This window comes from Saimiri boliviensis, chromosome 11 (genome assembly GCF_048565385.1).
Source record: "Saimiri boliviensis isolate mSaiBol1 chromosome 11, mSaiBol1.pri, whole genome shotgun sequence".
Taxonomy (NCBI): Eukaryota; Metazoa; Chordata; class Mammalia; order Primates; family Cebidae; genus Saimiri; species Saimiri boliviensis.
In genome coordinates this window covers 4,850,510-4,869,632 of record NC_133459.1, presented here as the reverse complement: position 1 = coordinate 4,869,632, position 19,123 = coordinate 4,850,510, and the positions used below count along the sequence as shown (strand labels likewise).

The 19,123-nt window shown below is 50.8% G+C and overlaps 1 protein-coding gene across 13 annotated transcripts in view; it reads left to right on the top strand.

The window, feature by feature from the left end:
- NPHP4 (nephrocystin 4) overlaps positions 1-19,123 on the top strand; it is a 140,257-nt gene that overhangs the window by 9,526 nt on the left and 111,608 nt on the right. For 10 of the 13 annotated variants that reach the window (XM_074379971.1, XM_039473734.2, XM_039473735.2 and 7 more), the window contains 3 exons: positions 5,684-5,827; positions 15,295-15,467; positions 17,170-17,234. In XM_074379971.1, the coding sequence (XP_074236072.1) occupies positions 5,684-5,827; positions 15,295-15,467; positions 17,170-17,234 (382 nt within the window). Of the gene's footprint in view, positions 1-5,683; positions 5,828-14,081; positions 14,204-15,294; positions 15,468-17,169; positions 17,235-19,123 lie in introns of those variants that run through there. The other 3 variants (XM_074379972.1, XM_039473742.2, XM_039473743.2) reach the window with 3 other exon arrangements.

The window sequence follows — 19,123 nt, the reverse complement described above, 5'->3', positions numbered from 1 at the left end:
GTGATCTGCCCATCTCAGTCTCCCAAAGTACTGGGATTACAGGTGTGAGCCACTGTGCCTGACTCCGTACCTTGCTTTTCAAAAAATTTCACGCAGGATATCTTATCGATTATTCATGTTATTACATGAAGAAAATTTTCTTATTTCTTAAGGCTGCACAGTATTTCTTTGTATGAATGAGCCATAATTTATTTAGTGAGGCCCATATTTGAGAACATTTAGACTTTTCCCAGTTGTTTGCTGTTACAGATACTGCTACAGTGAATAACCTCATTTTTTTTCATGTACACATATATCTGTAGAATAATTCCTAGAAGTGGAATTCCTGATCCAAAGTCATATGTTAAAAGTTATTTAAAACTCAATTACATGTTGTTTACAAAAAAGTCCACTTTAAGCGTAAAGACATAAACGGGTTGCAAGTAGAAGGGTGGAAAAATACCTACCATGTACATACTAAGCCAAGAAAGCTTTGTGACTATTTCGATGTCAGAAAGAGTAGATTTCAAGGTGAAGAGTATTACCAGAAAGAAAGCATTTCATAAAGGCAGTGATTATCAGGGAAATGTAACAGTCCCTAAAAGTGTATGCTTGTGTTAGGGGCCTCCGAGACCACCTCCCAGGTTTGAAGAGGATCCGGGAGGACTCATATGACTCAGCATATAGTCATACTCTCAGTTAAGATTTACGGCAGCGGAAGGATACAGAGCGAGATCAGCAAAGGGAGGAGGCGTATGGGGGATGTCTGGGGGAAGGGAATACCAGCTTCCAAGAGTCTTCTCTCGGTTGAGTCACACAGGATGCGTTTGATTCCTCCAGCTGTGAACTGTAGCAGCACACGTGCCATGTTGGGTAGCATGTCCAAAACTCCAGACTCTCAGAAGGGAAACGGGTGTTCAGCATAAGCCGCTCTGTACACTTGAGGCGCAGTGTGCCCCTCTTACCAGTTAGGTGGCAGGAGCTCTCCTGAAATCTAAGTTGCCAGACTCCAGCCAAAGGCCAGACTTGTCAGTTGGTCTTTCAAAGCGTAACAGTCAGGTCTGCCATGATAACTCTTGTACAAAAGAACAAAATTGGACAGAACTAAAGGCAACTATGTTTGGATTCAGAATCATGGTTGGAGACTTTTAACTCTTCTCTCAATTATTGAAAAAACAAATATATCAAAAAACTCATGAGGATTTGGAACGTCTGAAGAATGCCGTCAGTCACCGTGACATCTCTTAAACGCTACTCCCAACAAAGCTTGGATACACATTCTTCTCAAGTTTATATGGAACAGTCACCAAAATAGACCTATGCTGGGCCATTAAAATGTGTCAATAAATTTCAAAGGACCCAAATTATAAGGTACGTTTACCAACTACTGTGCTTTAAAGTTAGAAATAAATAACAATACGAGGTCCAGAAAATCCTTAAATAGTAGGAAATTAAAACACCAGATCAGAGAAGAATAGGAAAATTAGTCTATGTGCTGCCGAAGTGAGCGCTTAATAGGGAAATTAGAAAATAATTTGAACTGAGTAATGGAAGAAAACACAAGATTTGTAGGATTTAGCTAGTACAGTTCTTTGATGGAAATGTATAGCCTTACTTAACTATATTAGAAAAGAGGAAGGCAGAAAATCAGTGACCTCTGCCTCTTCTTTAGCAATGTAAAGAAAGGAACAGATTAGATACAAAGTGATTAGAAGAAAAGAGATGGTAAATACAGTTATGCATGGTTGCTTGACAGTGGGGATACATTCAGAAAAATGGCATTGTTAGGTGATTTTGCCATCGTGCAAACATCATGGAAAGTACTTACACAAGCCTCGGTGGCAGAGCCTGCCTCACGCCTGGGTTACATGGTACAGCCTGTTGCTTCTGGGCTGCAAACGTGTGTGGCACGTGACAGTACTGAATACTCTTGGCAATTGTAACACAACGGCATACCAAACATAGAAAATCAGTAAAAATAGAGTATTATAATCTTCAGGGGCTAGTTATATATACAGTCTGTTGCTGACTGAAATGTCATTATGTTACACCTAACCTATATGAGTAGAAATCAGTAAAGGACAAATAATAGAGAAAATCAGTAAAGCTAGAAGTTGATTCTTTGAAAAGATTGATAAAATTGATCAAGACAAAAAAAAAACCAGACTACCAATATTAAAATGAAGCAAGCATCACTATAATGTATGCTATAGATGTTAAAAATAAAATGTTGAATTTCATCAGCTACTAAAGAAGAAATCAGATGAATTCTAGACAGACTCTTTCAGAAAATAGAGCAGGAGGGAACACTTCCCAGCTCATTTTTTGAGGCCACCATAATTCTGATTCCCAGTCAAGGGCACTGCAGCAGAAGTACGGACTGGTATCCCTTGTGGATGTTAACACAACAGCCCTTAAAATATCAGGACCGTAAAACCAGCACTGTGTGTAAACTCTGGGGTGTGAGGATCAAGCGGGGCTTACTGCAGGGACACAGTGTTGGCTTTATGTACAAAGATCAGTCAAAATACAGCATTTAAAAAAATAAACAGAATTTATGTAAGTTCTATAAATAGAATTTGGAAATAGATGATAAAAAGTTTTGGTATAGATAGTCTATGTTTGTCCAATTTTAGTTGCTTTGAGAATTGATAGCTTTAGATAATGGCTGCAGCTTTCTTCCCTGTGAAAGGTGTTGGCTGAAGAATGTTACATGCTTGCTTTGAATTTATTAATGATTTTAGTATATTTCTCTTACTGTCCCATTTACTTTTTTGGTTTAATTTTTATCATGATCACTGATTATATTTCTTTATTTTGGGATGAGTATTTCAATTCAGTTTGACATTTATTGGGCACCGAGACATGTTTGGAACTGTGCAGAGGACGCAGAGTGGACTCTGCCCCATGCTGTGTCTTCAGGGAGCTCTCAGTGGATTCTTCTTTGCATAGACTTGGGTGTGAAGTAGGCTAGAGGTGGCGGGAGGGTGGTTAGGGTCTGGCATTCTGAAAAGAAGCCCAAGCTGGTGACAGATCTGGGAGCCACGGGATCCTGCCTGATGATGGCCTCCTGAGAGAGTGCAGGAGAGGGGGAGGAGGGGGCTCTGGGGGAGCCCGGGCAGGCCAGGTGAGGAGGGGCATGCGCTGAGGCCTTGCCTGGGCCCCAGGGACAGAGCAGGGAACAGACTGTGCCAGGCTCACATCCTCACAGAGTTCACATGCTAGATGGGACGGCAGACGGTCAACATGGAAAAGCTGGGTGATTGCTCTGGGGAGAGATGAGGAGGCTCGGAGCTGGGGTCTGATGGAGGAGGAACTGAGGAGGAGGAGGGACAGGGGAAGAGGGATGAGGGACGGGAAGGCTGCGCGGTGATGGAGCTGGGCTTGGAGTCCTCAGGCCTGCTCTGCCTGCCTTCCCCATTCCCATGGACACCACCACCTCCCTCCAGGTCACTTCACTTGAGACGCGGGACTCAGTGCTGGACCTGGGAGGGCTGGGCCGACCTAGTCAGCTGGTCCTTCCCGCTTCTCCCTTCATGACCACGCAGCCGCTCCAGAGCCCAGGTGTGCCCACTTCCTGTCGCCCTCCCTGCCCCTCTCTCTGCCTGGATGGTGGCGGCAGCCTCCTGACCAGCCCCTGCATCCACTCCCTCCCCCGCAGTCTCACAGGCGCATGGCAGCTGCAGGAATTTTCTTAAATCCTGAATCAGATTGTGTCATTTCTGCTAGATATCTCCCTGGCCTCTTTGCACGTTTGGAGTGAAAGCCCAGCTGCTTCTCGCACTGTGAGGCCTGCCTGAAGCCTCCTGTGCCCGGAGCTCATTCCTCCTCTCTTCCCCGGCCCAGCCTGCTGCAGTCCAGCGGGCTTTCTGCTTAGAATGTACCTGGCATTGGTTTCCATTCAGGGGTGGTGAGGCCAGCGGATCAGGAGATGACTACTGCTGAGACCCTCTCGGTGACTCAGGGCTTCCCGGAGGAGGGCCAGGCCGTGTCGCATAGACCACCTGGGGGATGGTCAGGAGGCAGGAGGGTAGGAGGGAGGCGTGGGCAGAGACCTGATTGTGGGAAGACTGGGCCAGGTACCGCGAGCAGCCGGGCAGGGTGAGCAGCCAGACAGGCTTGGCGGTGGCCAGGGAGAGTCATGTCATGGTCTCTGAGGTGCAGGGATGGCCCCGAGGTATCTGGTCACTGACTCTGGAAGATCAGGGCAAAGGATGGGACTCCTGGAGTGTGTGGGCTCTGGACTGGTTGGTTTTCACATTAGACACGTTCTGGCAGGCGTGCCATTTGCCACCCTCGGAATTAGCTGGCTCTAGGGGACAGTCTCTCTCATCACTGAGACCCCAGATGGCAGAGCATCAGCAATACAGAAGATTAGAAAATTCAGGCTGGGTGCGGTGGCTCAGCCCTGTAATCCAGCACTTTGGGAGGCCGCGGTGGGTGGGTCACTTGTGGTCAGGAGATGGAGACCAGCCTGGCAAAACCCCCTCTACAGAAAGTACAAAAATTAGTTGGGTGTGGTGGAGTGCACCTGTGGTCCCAGCTACTTGAGAGGATGAGGCAGGAGGATCGCTTGAGCCTGGGATGGGGAGGTTGCAGTGGCTAGACCTTCAGTCTGGGCGACAGAGTGAGTCTCTTTTCTTAAAAAAGCAAACAGTTACTATAGCTAAATATAGTTCTGCACTTCTCGCTGGCTCCCGGAGCACCTGTGGTTTCCTGTCAGGACCTTTGAGTTTGCTGCTCCTCTTGCCTGGCTCCTCTCCCCAGACCCGCTGTGGTTCTTCTTATGCTCAAGGGTCATCTCAGAGAGCCTGCCCCACCCTGCCCACCTGTCTCCCTACTCTCCATGTCAGCCCTGTCAGGGCAGAGATTTGGTCTGTTCTGTTCCCTGTTCTTTCCTTACTGCCTGGAAGTGTGCCTGGCAGAGAGTCAATGTGCAGAATAGGTGCGTAAGTAATGTTTGCTAAGTGAATGGGTGAAAGGCAGAGGACTCTGTCTCGGGTAGGAACCTGTCACGGAAGAGCAAAGCCTAAGGCAGCACTTGCTGGGCGTGGTAAAGTCCCGGGGCGGAGTCCTGTCTCTGCTCTGGCTGCCTTGTTCTGTATTTGTAGCCATGATTTCTCAATTCTCGAAGGTCTGCTTTTTCCTTTGCTAATATCACCCCAAAATCTGGCAAGTTGGGGATTTAGAGTTCCTGGTTATATCAGGAAGGGCTCATTTTGTTGCAGATGATTAAAAAACCCATCCAAAATGATTTAAGTCACAGGTGATTTGTTAACTCACACAACAAATCCACAGCCAGCATAAGCTTCAGGTGTGGTTTGAGCCAGGTCTCCGGTGATGTCTCCTGGACTTGTTCTCTCTCACCTCTTGGCTGCTGGCCACCCTGGGCCTCATCCTGGCGGCACGTGTGTCTCCTGTGGTCATTGCCTCTTGTGTGTCCTGGGCTCTGGCTGAGTCAGAAGCCTACGTCTGTTCCAAGGGACTGCAGTGTCTCATTGGCCAGGGGAGGCTGAGTGCTTTGGTTTATAACCCCACCAAGACCAGTGGCTGTGGGAGAGAGGTAGCCCCTCGAGAAGGACACTGGGTGCTGATACCTAAGCAAGGGTGAATGCCGAGTGGCCCGTGTGCACGCGCATGGCCTGCAGACTGCCCGGCTCGTGGTGCCGAGACCCTTCAGGGCCATTTCCCCCTTGTCTCCTAGGGTGTGCTGGAGGTGCTGTCAGAGGTTGAATGCCATCTGCGAGTGTCTTTCTTTGATGTCACTTACCGGCACTTCTTCGGGAGGACGTGGAAAACCACAGTGAAGCCGACAAAGAGACCGCCGTCCAGGATCATCTTCAATGAGGTGGGCCTTGGTGACTGCGGCAGGGGCCGCTCCAAGACAGAGGGTGGGTGTGTGTGGGGTCCCGAGTGTCAGCCGAGATTGGGCCTTGCACAGACCTCACAGTGTGTCTCAGACCCTGCGGCCCCAGGCAGCACAGAGCTCAGCCTAGCGGCAGGCACTTGGCTTCCAAACACGGTCTTAGGTGGAAGCCAGTTGTCCTAAACAAGTGAGAGAGCTCTGCTCTGCTATAGTTGAAGGGTCAGAGGCATGGGGGTTTTGTCACCTTCAAAGACCCTTGGAGTTCTTGGGAATAAGTTGATAAATTATTGACCTCATCTGTCCCTCCTGCCACTGCTGCTCCCTTGCTGTCGCCTTCCCTGCCCGTCCCTTGCCTCATCCCCTCCCCTTGCCCTACCCCCTTTCCCTTGCCCTGCCCCCTCCCGTCCCCTCCCTCCTTCCCTGCCTTTCTCTCTTTCCTCCCTTTTGTATAGGGAAATTAGGATTTAGTAACGTGACTTGCCCAGGTAGCAGTTGTCAGAACCTGGACTCACAGCTGTGCTTTCTGTCTTGAGACCAGCAGGTGGGTGGGCACTGGTGGAGTGGCGTGTTTCCATTCAGGTGGTCTTGCAACTGGCCACCCTATGGGCCGGCGTGCTCTGTCTCTGCCGTTGTACTGCACAGTGTGCATTCCATTCAGCGCCCGCTCTCTGCAGGCTGCTGTGCTAGGCTCAGGGTGATGATGGTGCTCACCTGTCAACTGCAGACTGCTGGGGAGACACACCGAACAGTAACAGAGCAATTGCAAGTTGTGTTAAGTTCTCAGGAGGAGCCCAACAGGAGAGCATGGAGACCTGCTTTAGGTGGGTGACAAGGAAGGCCTCTCTGCGGAGCTGCCCTTTAAGCTGGGACCTGCGGGACGAGAAAGCAGCTGGCTCCGTAATGAGCAGGGACAAGGCTGCTTCGAGCAGAGCGGGGAGAGCTGGGGGTGTCAGGGGAGAGGGGAGAGCCCAGGTGCGCAGTGAGTGGGGTTGCGGGTGGTCCCTGGTACCTTCTGACTGGGTCCTGTGGGGTCTTAGGGATGCTGGTGTTCTACTCTTAAGAGCCGGGGGTGTCCTGGAGGTCATTCCCATGCTGCTGCTGCACAGCTGAACTAAGTGGGTGGAGTTTGAGAGGGATGGTGTCTGAGCATGACAGGTGTGCAACAGGGACAGTGTGGAGACCAGAGGTGATGAGCAGGTCTAGGCTCTGGTTTGGTCTCTCTCAGGTGGGGACAGTGTAGAGACGACAGCAGTGATGAGAGGGTCTAGGCTGTGTTGGTTTGATCTCTCTCAGGTGGGGACCAGGAGTGATGAGGGTCCAGGCTTTGGTTTGATCTCTCTCAGGTGTATAGAAGGAGACCCTAGAGGCCTGGTGTTGTGACAGTTTGTACGATGAGTAACAGTGGCGCTGACAGTGGCCATCCTTTGAGCCGTTACTGTAGATAACCTCTGCCCAGGCGCCTGCTCTAGCGAGTCAGCACTCCCGCCTCAGGCCGCAAACTCGCTGCTCTCCGTACCCGACCATCACCCAGCGCTTGGATTGTGTGTGTCTTGACGTGGGTGGATACTGACTCTTGCCCTTCATCCCATGGGTAGTAGAGGGAGAGAATGACCCTAGAGGTCAGGAAGCTTCACTAAAAAGCCTTGCTAGAGTGTATGTCATGACAGCCAAAGATGTGTCTGACATTAAGGTTGTCAAACAGCTTATGCAAATACCTCTTAGAGGTCTCTCTGGCCAGCTGTGTCAGAAAAGATTTCATGTGTGAATCACATGTGGACTGCGGGTGAACTCTTAGAGTGCTGTTTCATTGTGGGCAGGGAGTGCCCTCGTTCCTGCGCTGTGGTGGGAGGCTTGCTGAGTTCCCAGTGGTGGCGGTGCTGGGCCAACTGCTGGGTTGGGGCTGTTGAGCTTTATCTTCTTCCGGTGTGCACAGTGAGGCCCCAGAAACCTGTCGTTGTGACAGTGTGTGGCCGGTGGTGAAGGTAGCTGTCCTTTACTGGGAGGCTCTTCCTGCGGCCAGGCATTGGCTCAGAAGCACGCTGTCATTTCATGCCTGTCATCCTCCTGCGGGGGTCAGTATCCTGTGTACCCATTTTAAAGAGGACGCTGAGGGCATGGAGATGGAATCACTCCACCAACCTGTGCACAGGCGGCGGCGGCGGGAGTGGCCCCGTGCGTCTGACGGCACCACCTACTGCTGCCTCTGTGACCTCCTGCTTCTGAGGAGCCCTGCATTTGTTCTGAAGTGTTCCGTAGAATTATGAGGGATGCAGTATGCTCTGAAACCAGCACAGGGATGCTTGGCAGTCACTGAGATGCTGGGGCGCGTTCCTCCTCCTCCCTCACCCCCTCTGACTTCAGCTCTCCGTTGAGAGAGGCTTCGGACCTTCCTAAGGACCGGCGCTGCCATGACGACCCCAGCAGGTCACAGGCTTCGGGCCGGATGCCGGGGCCTTCCACCTCCCACATCCCTGGGCTGTCTCATCCTGATCCCTGTAGAACTCCAGCCGTACGGTGGGACAGTCTTCAGAGTGGCTGCTTCTTTCTGCCTGTCTCGGGATGGCAGTCGTGTACCCTGCGGGCTTCTGTTTCAGGGAAGTTGGGCAGCACGTGCATTCGCCACATCCTGGTAGCCGCATGTCATGCTGCCTGTGCAGGTCACAATTCAGATGTGTGAGGGGGACGAGGAGCTGGTGGCTTTTCGGAGTCTGGAATACCTGTGCTGGTGGTGCCGAGGGCAGCCAACTTGGGAGCCACGCTGCTCAGCCTTGGCCTGTCATCTGGGCGTCTTGTGTTGAGGCTGGGGACAGGCCCGGGGCTAGTGGAACACAGCCCTTAAAGTTTCCAGGAAAATTCGCACTCTTGGACTTAGAGTCGCTGAAGTAGGGAATGCAACAGGGACAGTGTGGGGTGGCCAGGGCACTTGTAGCTGTGAGGGTGATGCTGAAGCCCCCTGCCGCTCAGGGAGCCTGCCGTCTGTAGCTGCTATGCTCCATGCAGGCAGCAGAGGCCAGTGGTGCCCCAGGAATGGATCCCTTCTGCCAGGCTGTCGAGTAGTGTGTTCTGTGCCAGGCAGCTTCCTCTATCTCCTTGAAATTCTCATACAGAAAAAAGGTTTCGTTCCAGTGTAGTTAAGTAGTTAACTTAGTTAACTAAAGAGAATTCCCCTTCACTGAGTGTGTGTGCAAACGTGTGTGCACATCCAGGTACCTGTGTATCTGCTGCAAGTGTGGGTGAAGTGTAGCATGCTTCAGGGGTGGGCATTCCCAGGCGTGAGGGTGTGGCGGCATGCTCGTACCCTGTCCGCTATTTGCTTTGTCTACGCCCCGTGGAAATAGAGGTTCATAAAACACTCTGCCCTTTTCAGGGGTGATTCTGAGACTTAGCAAAAGTGTTTCTCTGGTTTTCCTAATTGCCTGTGTTTTTCTGATCTTTGCCTATCGGCAGTGGTTCCGGGGGATCTGCTTTGGGGTTGGTGAGCTGCCAGTAGCAGGGGACGGGGCACCCATGGCTGGCCAGCCCCATGTGGTAACGCAGGGAACCTGCATGCTCGGGGTTTTTCGGAGTGCCCGTGTCACACATGACCCCGAGAGAAAGGCCTGTGAGAGGACTTCTCAGACAGCCATGTCCTGAAGAAGGGCTTGGAACTCAGAAGTCTCGTCTGGATCCAGAGCTCGGTGCTTTTTTCTGCAAATGATGAATATTCCAACTGGGTCCATATGCCGGAGAGTAGTCCCTGGACTCCTCAGCCCTGAGCTCAGAATTCCGTGTTCTCTGAGACCTTCCCTGGTGGAGAGGAATTGCCTTTCACTTCCTCTGAGCCAGCTAATCATTCGTTCAACTTCTAAAAAAGTGTCTTTTAAAAAATAATCCTGGAGGCCACAATCCCGTGCAGTTTTTCAGTTTTCCTTTTGAGGTGGACATATTTTCCCTTGGATTCTTTCCTTAGTAATTTGGCCAGCATTGGGTGACAGGCTTCTTTTCCCTCATTTATTTATTTGAGGGGAGTTACTGGGCAGGAATCCTGGTGGTTCTCCAGCAACAGCCTAAACCCCCAGCAGGGGAATCTTTTCTCCCAGAGCGCACCAGCCCTGAAGTCGCCAAAGCGGCGGGGCAGTCACCTGCCCTGGCAGAGGGACGCAGGTAATCGAGTTGCGCCCCTTCCCACCATCACAGCCGTGAGAAAGCCCCTTTTGAGCGGCCTTTACTCATCAGAGCAATGAGCGTGCTGTAATTGCCCGTCGAAAAGCGGATGCTGTCAAGGAGTATCCGCATAACCCATGTGCGGCTCCTTTGAGCCCTTCCAGTGCCTGGACTCTTCGGCCTGCGTCTGGAGCTGGCCGGTAGCCCTGGCTGTGGAGTGCGGCTGCGGCTCCTGCGCACTCGCTGTTGCCCAGCCGGGTCTGGGCACGTCCTGAGCATCACCACAACAAGAGCAAGAAGCCAGCTTCGTGTCCCAGCGAGCTGCTTCCACAGAGGGAGGCTCCGTGGCTCTGGGAGGCCAGCTTTGGCCCCGTGTGCCCGTCTGTCTGCAGCTGGGGAGGGCTGATTTCCTCTCGGGCACAATGGAAAGCACCGCCGTGGCCGTGGTCTTGGAACCTGAGATGAGGGGATGAAAGACCGTGGCTTTTAGAAGGAGAATGCTGTCTCTGTGATGTTTCCGGTGTTTAATTGTACAGTGATTGAACTGTCGGTCATTTGGGGACAATGGAAAGCTATGTTTGTCAGTTTTGTTGTTTCGTGTTCATAGCAGCATAGTGTGGGATCTTTTTTTTTTAAGAGATGGGTGTCTCTATGTTGCCCAGGCCGGAGTGCAATGGTACGATCATAGCTGATTGTACCCTTGGACTCCTGGGTTCAAGTGATCCTCCCTCCTCAGCCTCCTAAGTAGCTGGGACTACAGGCATGCACCGCCATACCCAGCTAAATTTTTTTATTTTGATAGATACGGGGCTGGATATTTCTTGCTTTGGGTTGTAATCGTCTTTGCCCACTTTTCTAAGTAAGCCAAGGAGTCGCTGTTTAGGCCAGAGGGAGGACTGGCTTTTGCCATGGGCGTTGGATTTGAGGAAGGATGGGCATAGGCTGACGTCCTGCTCCATCACTGATCCCTGTGGGACTTGAGGCAAGTGATTTAAATTCCTTGATTTTAGGGAGTGAGGGATAAAAGACTACGAATTGGGGCCGGGCGCAGTGGCTCACGCATGTAATGCTGGCACTTTGGGGGGACAAGGCGGGTGGATCACTTGAGGTCAGGAGTTCGAGACCACTCTGGCCAACATGGTGAAACCCTGTCTCTACTAAAAATATGAAAATTAGCTGGGTATGGTGGTACACACCTGTAATCCCAGCTACTCAGGAGGCTGAGGCGAGAGAATCACTTGAGCTCAGGGAGTGGAGGTTGCAGTGAGCTGAGATTCATGCCGTGGCACTCCAGCCTGGGTGATAGAGCAAGACTCTGTCTTTTTTTTAAAAAAAAAATTGAGTTCAGTGTATCCTGCTCAGGTGATGGGTGCGCCAAAATCTCACAGATCACCACTAAAGAATTTCCTCATGTAACCAAATGCCACCTGTTCACCAAAAAAACCGGTGGGAAAAAAAAGAAATTAAATTAATCTGTAAGAAAAAAAGAAACCCCTTGATCCTGACTACATTCATCTTTGCTTGAGAGATAACAGTTTGTATCTCCCAAGTGCTGCCGGAGGCCGGAGTATTAAGTTGTGCTTTTCCGTAAGCAGGGAGCTGGTGGGCAGTAGTATTCATTCAACAAACGTTGGGTAAGTGCCTTCTGCATGCCAGGCTGTGTTTAGGAGTTAGGCATACAGAGATAAGGTGGTGTCCTATCCTTTCAGCCAGGATTAAAGTTTACATTTTTACTCCAAATGAGAGTGTCTCGACCTTGGCACTGCTGTCATTATGGTCTAGGTAATTTGTGGGGCAGGGGGCTGTCCCTGTCATGATGGAGAATAGTGGGCATCCTCGATCCTTGCCATCTTTGAAGTGTAGTGGCTGGAAAGCTGTCCGAACCCGCAGTGTGAGTCTGAGTCGGTAGGAACTGCATGAAGTCTCTGGATTATTTGCCTGACTGAAACTATCCTGCTAAAGGCTTATTGAAACACTTCTTTGGAAGGGACTCACTCTGCTTCTGCTCAGCTCCTCTCTGGCCTTGCTGCCCAGTGTCGTCTGAGGAGTACCTGTCATGTAGGTGCCAGGTTGTTTGGCTGTGCCGCGGGGGTGCCCGGCTGCAGCCTCTTCATCCAGACACATTGAGGAAGGAGACCCAGGCATCTGGGATTCCCTCCCCCTCTGTCATCCACTGTGCAGCTCAATAGAAGAGAGAGCAGGCCAGCTGGCGCCTCCTGAATCTCCTTCCTGAAAATAACATGGGGAAACTATCTGGAAGACACTGTTTTTACTTAAAACAAGATCAAACCAGAGACCTTTTCACATGTGAGTCCTAAAACTGTAAACCGGAACCCTATCATATGTGATTCCTACAGCTATAAACCTAAGATTCTTCCACGTGTAACATCTGAAGTATAAGTCTATATAAAGGCAGAACCTTCCTTTGTTAGATAAGCTGGGCTTTTGACAAATTACTGCCTGGTCTCCTGGCGGAATAAACTCTTCCTTCCGTTATTCGGTGTTTGAGAGATCCGTTTCCCGCTGCTGCTCCTGCTACAACATCAGCAGAGGCCCAATTCCACTTCTGTTACCCCGGGTGAAAAATGGAAACTTGGTCCCGAGGCAAAATGGTGTCCATGTTTTTGAAGATGAAGGCATGAAGATAGGCGCATTTAAATGATTTATTAATCTGTTTATGCTGTCAGGGAGGAAACTTGTCCAGTGCAGATCCATGAGCTGTGATGCGGGGGTAACGGAGAGCCCATCTCTTTTGTCTCAAGTGGCTTTTCCCTGCAGGCGATTCGATGGGCTTGACTTAACCTTTTAATCCTGCAGTTTCGGTTGATGCTGAGAATGTTCCTCTCGAAACGTACGGCAGTGGCGTTGCTTGGGTTTCCTCAGACCGAAGGGCTCGCGTGCAGGCATTCCTCAGCTGCGTGCCGCCTGGCTCAGTGGGGCGGGCATTGGGTGGTTAGACGTGACTTTGCCAGGACGACTGGAGGAGCGCAGCCGTGCGGCTCTGTCGCTTGCGGTTTTCTGCCTGCCTCATCTGGCCTTTATGAAGCCTTCGAGGCTTGGGCTTCTTGAAAGCTGACTTGCGTTTTCCAGGTTTCTTGTAAATTCTTTAGCTTGGGGCTGTTCCCACACTGGAGGGTCAATATGATTTTTGGAAAAGAGCCTGTGTCCTTATCAATCAGTAATGGTACTGGTGCTACCATCTGAACTCTTAAAACATGCACTCGGTGTGCCTGACTCTTCTGATTAAAGGTGGATTCTTTAGACTCTAAGGTTGGATCAGCTGAGATGAGCAGCTCTCGGGCTCTGGTGCTGTTGTTGTTTTTGGCCTCACTAACATTGTTAGTCGTAAACAGAAGGGAGAGGCATCGCCATGAACTTGTACTTGGGACATGCCTGTAGCCACGGGTTCCACCAGGTTCAGGTAGAGTGATTTCAGGGTGACCTCTAGGCTGGCAGATTGTTGTTGCTCTGCCTCAGAGTTGAAAACGTTATTTTATTGCCACTAAAAAAAGTGAGTAGTGTTCGTCAGACTGATAGGCACAGGTATAAATAGAAAAGGTGAGATAATGACCAGCTCGACTTTGCAGTGGGGCTTTTTAAAAACAGTTCTTGAGTCTTGGAAACAAACATAATTCTCTCTCAGTCCAACCACCTGTCAGCTGTAAGTGGTCATTATTTCATCATATTGCAATAAAAGATAATAGAATAACGATTTATATCTCATGGCTGATGTTTTAATGCGTCTCTCTGTTATCCTGGGCTGACAGTCTGTGATTACAGTAAACGTTTTCTCGGTGACACCATGGTAATGACTCGTTAATAGGAGTATTATTCCAAGATTAAGTCATAGAGTGAAAGACCAGCCTCAGCCCTCCTTACCTCTCTCTGCCTTGGTGGGGGTGGTCTCTGTGCTCAGTTGGTGACCCGTGCTTTGTCCCCCAGCTAGGGTGTTGGGGTATGGGCGCAGCACCACTCCTGATGCCTGGGGATGCACATTCCCTGTTGATTAGCAAACCCAGCCAGTGACTCCATCTCTGTCTTCTGTGCTTACGGCATTCCTTCATGTGTTTTTTTTTGTTTGTTTGTTTTTTAGACAAAGTTGCATTCTGTTGCCCAGGCTGGAGTACAGTGATGTGATCTCAGCTTACTGCAACCTCCACTTCCTGGGCTCAAGTGATCTTCCTGTCTCAGCCTTCTAAGTAGTTGGGACCACAGGTGTGTGCCACCATGCCTGCCTAATTTTTGTATTTTTGGTAGAAATGGTTTTTTGCTATGTTGCCCAGGCTGGTCCTGAACTCCTGAGCTCAAGTGATCCACCTGCCTTGACCTCCCAAAAGTGCTGTGATTATAGGTGTGAGCCACCGCCCTAGCCCCCTTAATTTTAAATAAAAATAACAGCACTGAATTTAATGCAATAGAAAAGCAGAGCAAAGGTGCATTCATTCCCAAGTGGGAGCGTCCGTATGAGGTTCAGAAAGGGGTTGAGTCTCCTGTGCTGTCTTCCCAGGCCCCTCCCTGGGCCTGGCAGGAAGGCAGAGGCTGGCCATTTGGGTGTTGCAGATGGGAAGGTGTGACTGGAAAACCTTTTAAGATCAATTTGAATATCATCTACTTGGCTTAGATCTTGAGAAATCTTTTAATAAAATGATCTCAAGGTGATTTTCAGCATAAAAAGACTTTAGACTTTTGGGCTGTGAACTGGGGATAATTACTTAGCACCTAAAGAAATCCAAGGATTCTTCTTGTTAATAGTCTAAGTATAATTAGTTCAGATGGAACTCAAAATGGTTACACGTGAAGCAGGGATCCAGTCAGCCCCAGCCAGGTATGATTGAAGGTGTTCTGTGTTGAGCGTCGGGTGATGCTTGGAGTGTGAATTGATCAGCACGTGTGTGTGTTTGTAGGGGTGGACGCGTTGTCTTGGCCTGGTCTAACCGTGGTCCTACCTGATGTCCCTCCGCAGTGTGGGGTGCATAGCCGCTTTAGCACCTTACTGCTTTAGTGGGCCCGAGGTCTGTTGGTGTTTCTGGTGGTGGAATTCCCAGGGGATGGAAGGTTCTGGAGCGGAAGCAGATGTCCTGGATGTTGGGCGCTCTGGAGTCAAGAGCTCCGACACCAGTTTTTGAGTCCGAGGGAGTTACCTCAGTGTGCCTGCTTCCTTGGTATCCTGCAGAGATGTGGTGCCCCACACGTGCGCATGTTAGAGGGTTCCGGGTGCTGTGGCATGTGTAGGAAGGTGGTCTTGAGGATGGGGACGGCGCCTGTGTCTTGAGCACTCAGACCGTCCTCTGGCTTCTATTCTGCAGCCCTTGTATTTTCACACATCCTTAAACCACCCTCATATCGTGGCTGTGGTCGAAGTGGTTGCTGAGGGCAAGAAACCGGATGGGACCCTCCAGACGTTGTCCTGTGGGTTTGGAATCCTTCAGATCTTCAGCAAGCAGCCGGAATCTCCTACCTCTGCTTCCCAGGACAAACGGTACCTACCTTGTTTCTACAACCGTGGGGTTTGCCAATGTCTTTCTTTTTTTTTATTTCTTTTGAGATGGAGTCTCACTCTCTCAGCCAGGCCAGTGTGCAGTGGTGTGATCTCGGCTCACTGCAACCTCCGCCTCCCGGGTTTGAGTGATTCTCTTGCCTCAGCTTCCCAAGTAGCTGGGACTACAGGCGCATGCCACTACAGCCTGGCTAATTTTGTATTTTTAGTAGAGACAGGGTTTCACCATGTTGGCCAGGCTGGTCTTGAACTCCAGACCTTGCTGATGCACCTGCCACCACCTGTGACTAAGTTCTGTATTTTTAGTAGAGATGGGATTTTGTGCCTGGCTGCATTCCAGTGTCTATGGTGGTTTAACTGGGCGTCTCATGGTGGCAGTGAAAGCCTTACATTTATCATCTAAAGTTTTATGTCCATAATAGTATAGTGTTGGATGTTTCTGGCTTGGGGGTTTGCCTTTTTTTTTTTTTCTGCTTTTTTTTGAGGTGGGGTCTCGCTCTGTCATGCAGGCTGCTGTACAGTGGTACATTTTGGGTCACTGCAATGTCTGCTTCCAGGCTCAAGTGATTCTCATGTGTTAGCCGCCTGAGTAGCAGAGGTTACAGGCGTGCACCATCACACCTGGGTGATGTTTGTATTTTTAGTAGAGACGGGGTCTCCTGTGTTGCCCAGACTGGTCTTGAACTCCTGGGCTTAAGAGATCTGTTCGCCTCAGCCACCCAAAGTGTTGGGATTACAGACGTGAGCCACTGCGTCTGGCTGCGTTTGCCATTTCTAAGTGAGTTAAGGAATTATTTTTTAGGCAGGAGTAAGGGCTGGCTTTGGCCACGAGCGGTGTATTTGAGGTAGGATGGATATGCGCCAAAGTCCTGCTCCAGCGCTGATTCCCTGTGGGACTTCAGGCAAGTGATTTGTATTCTTGGAGCCTGAAGGCATTCACCTGTACATGAGGGATAATAACAACGTGTATGTCGTAAGTTCTGCTTGAATATTGAGTGGTGTGTTTTTCACAGGCGCTGGTGGTTAGCAGGTGTTCGTTCAGCACACACTGGCTGAGCGTCTGCTACATGCCAGGCTCTGTGTAGGGGCCGGACATATGGGTGGGTAGGCTGGCACGTCATCCCTTCAGCCAGGGTTAAAGCCTACGTGTTTACTTTGAATCAGGGTTTCCCTAGCTTGGCACCACTGACTTTCCAGTGGAGAATTCTTTGCTGTGGTGGGGCTGTTCTCTGTGCTGTAGGATGTTTAGCAGCATCCCTGGCAATCTACTAGATGCCAGAGGCACCCCCTCCCTGCCCCAGTTGTGACGAAGGAGAAAAATATCTCCAGCCATTGCCAAACGTGCCCTAGTGGGCAGAGTCATCCCTGGTTGAGAACCACCGCTCCAGATCCACAGCAATGGAAATTCCTCAGATGTGTCTTTCTTGAGACATTTTAGAGTTTTATAAATTTCCATGAATGGTGTTTTCCAGCTCCTCGGTTCTCAGGCTGTCTTGGGTCGGTGCTGTGTGTGTGCTGGACGTGCTTGGCCGTCAGCACCGAGGGCTTGGGGAGCTGCTGCTGGCCTTAGCTGGTGGCGTTTAGAAAGCTCTGGTGGGCATGCTGGTGGCCAAGGTTTCCATGTGCTCTCTTTCTGAGAAGTGCACACGTGGCTGATGAGTATTCTTTGGGTCCTGTCTTCCAGGTTGCGGCTGTACCATGGCACCCCCAGAGCCCTCCTGCACCCGCTTCTCCAGGACCCCGCAGAGCGTAAGAGCCAGGCCTGTCCTTGGCAGCACTCGCTGCTCTCCCGCCTTCCCTGAGTGTTCCCCACCCTTAGCTCTGAATGGGATCTTTCTCAGTGTAACCGCTGTCCACTTAGCTAATTTATCTAAGAGGTTTCGGCAAATGTTTTGTGGCCTTGGACTTTTGGCAGAAAGTAAAGAACTGAAACACAGCAGCCCTGAGGGAGGGCATTGCTTTGTGGGGATGGCATGGGAGGGCCTGTGAGAGCCGCCTGGAGGGAGGGGAGCAGCTCTGCTTACCAGATGAAGGAGTAGTAGCTTTCTGTCACCAGCCACTGGCTCTAAACCTCTGACCGCACAGCCATCGGTTATCCCCAGCATGGCAAGGCCCTGTGGCTGAGAGGCCGCCTTAGAGCAGGGTAGGGGTCGGGTGGAGTGTCCTGCTGTTCCTCTCTGATCAGCCGTTCCCAGGCAGCAGAGGGAACCAGTAGGAGGGAAGGGGATGACGGTCTGCTCTGCTGCTGCCTGCCTGGAGGATGACAGGAGGGGTGTGTGGTGGGAGGGTTGGGAGTGGGCTAGAAGGACGTCAGGGAGGCTCAGAGCACAGAGGCTGTGCTTGCCCAGCAGTTGGGGGAGTGTTCGGGTAGGGGGAAGAGTGGCTGGAGGTAGATCTGTTGGGGAGGGTGACTTTCTGTCTCTTTGAAGTGAGGTGCTGCCTAGATTCCTTGAAGGGGATGTTGTGTGTGCCTTGTGGCTCGGGTTAAAAGTCAAACCTGGCTGGCGTAGTGGCTCAGGCTTGTAATCATAGCACTTTGGGAGGCTGAGGCAGGTGGATTGCCTGGGTGATAGAATGAGACCCTGTCTCAAAAACAAAACAAAACAAAACAAAACATCCAACCCACTCTCTTTGCCCCTCACTGGTCTTGGTGACAGTGTCATGATAGGAGGTGACAGCTGAAGAGCGCTGAGGTTCCTAAGTCGGGAAAGGAGAGCTTCATTTCTCAGAAAGGGCTGCAGCCTGCAGGTGGCCTTTCAGACAGGCTGGGAAGTATAGCTTCTGGCCAGAAGCCAGAAACAGACCCTTTGAGGAAGGAACAGAGGGAAGAGGAATTTCTGCTGAGCGGGGGCTGAGTCTGCTTTTTAACAAGCCCAGGAGGGGTCCTGCGTGTTGATGAGAGGAGAAACGTGCATGTGGGCAGCTGAGCCCATGCCGCTTCATGGGATGCGCGTTCAAAATATGGTGGCACTGGCAGTACCCTCGGGGGGAGTTCTTTACTCTCTGACGTCAGAAGGTGAAGCAGACGACACTAAAGCCCTCCCTGCGTGTTCTCCGTAGACTATCCGGAGGAGGGCAGCAGCAGTGGAGTCTAGAAAGAGCAGTTTCTGTCCAGTCCTGAGTGAAGAAAGGCTAATGGCAGTTAGTGTGGGCCCGGGCGCATCGAGGCCTGTCTAGTCCCCCTCTGGTCACAGCCCTGAACTCAGTTTTCAGGGCTCCTCTGGAGTCCTCTAGGCCAAGAGGCGGTCCCTTCAGTCTATTGGGGGCTCAGGATTTTCTTTTCAGTTTACAGAGAACAGCCAGTCAGGAACTTCCATTTCATTGCTAAAGATTGGCTTTTAGGTTATTTTTCAATTGAGTCTAATTATTCATGTGCCAGGATTTTCTCTCTAGAAGTATCCTTAGAACAAAGTACACAGCTACCACGTTCACTCCATGTCCACAGTCTGCACGTGCGTGCGTCCGTGTGGAAGCTGTGAGCCCTGAGTGGAGGCTTCAGGCAGAACTCGCGGCAGGCCCTGGGTCACTCATCTTTGCAGCGGACGTTTCCCAAAATTTGCTGGTAATGGTGACACACTCACATGATTTGGAATCCAAAAGTATAAAAAAGCAACGGGTGCAGTGGCTCACGCCTGTGA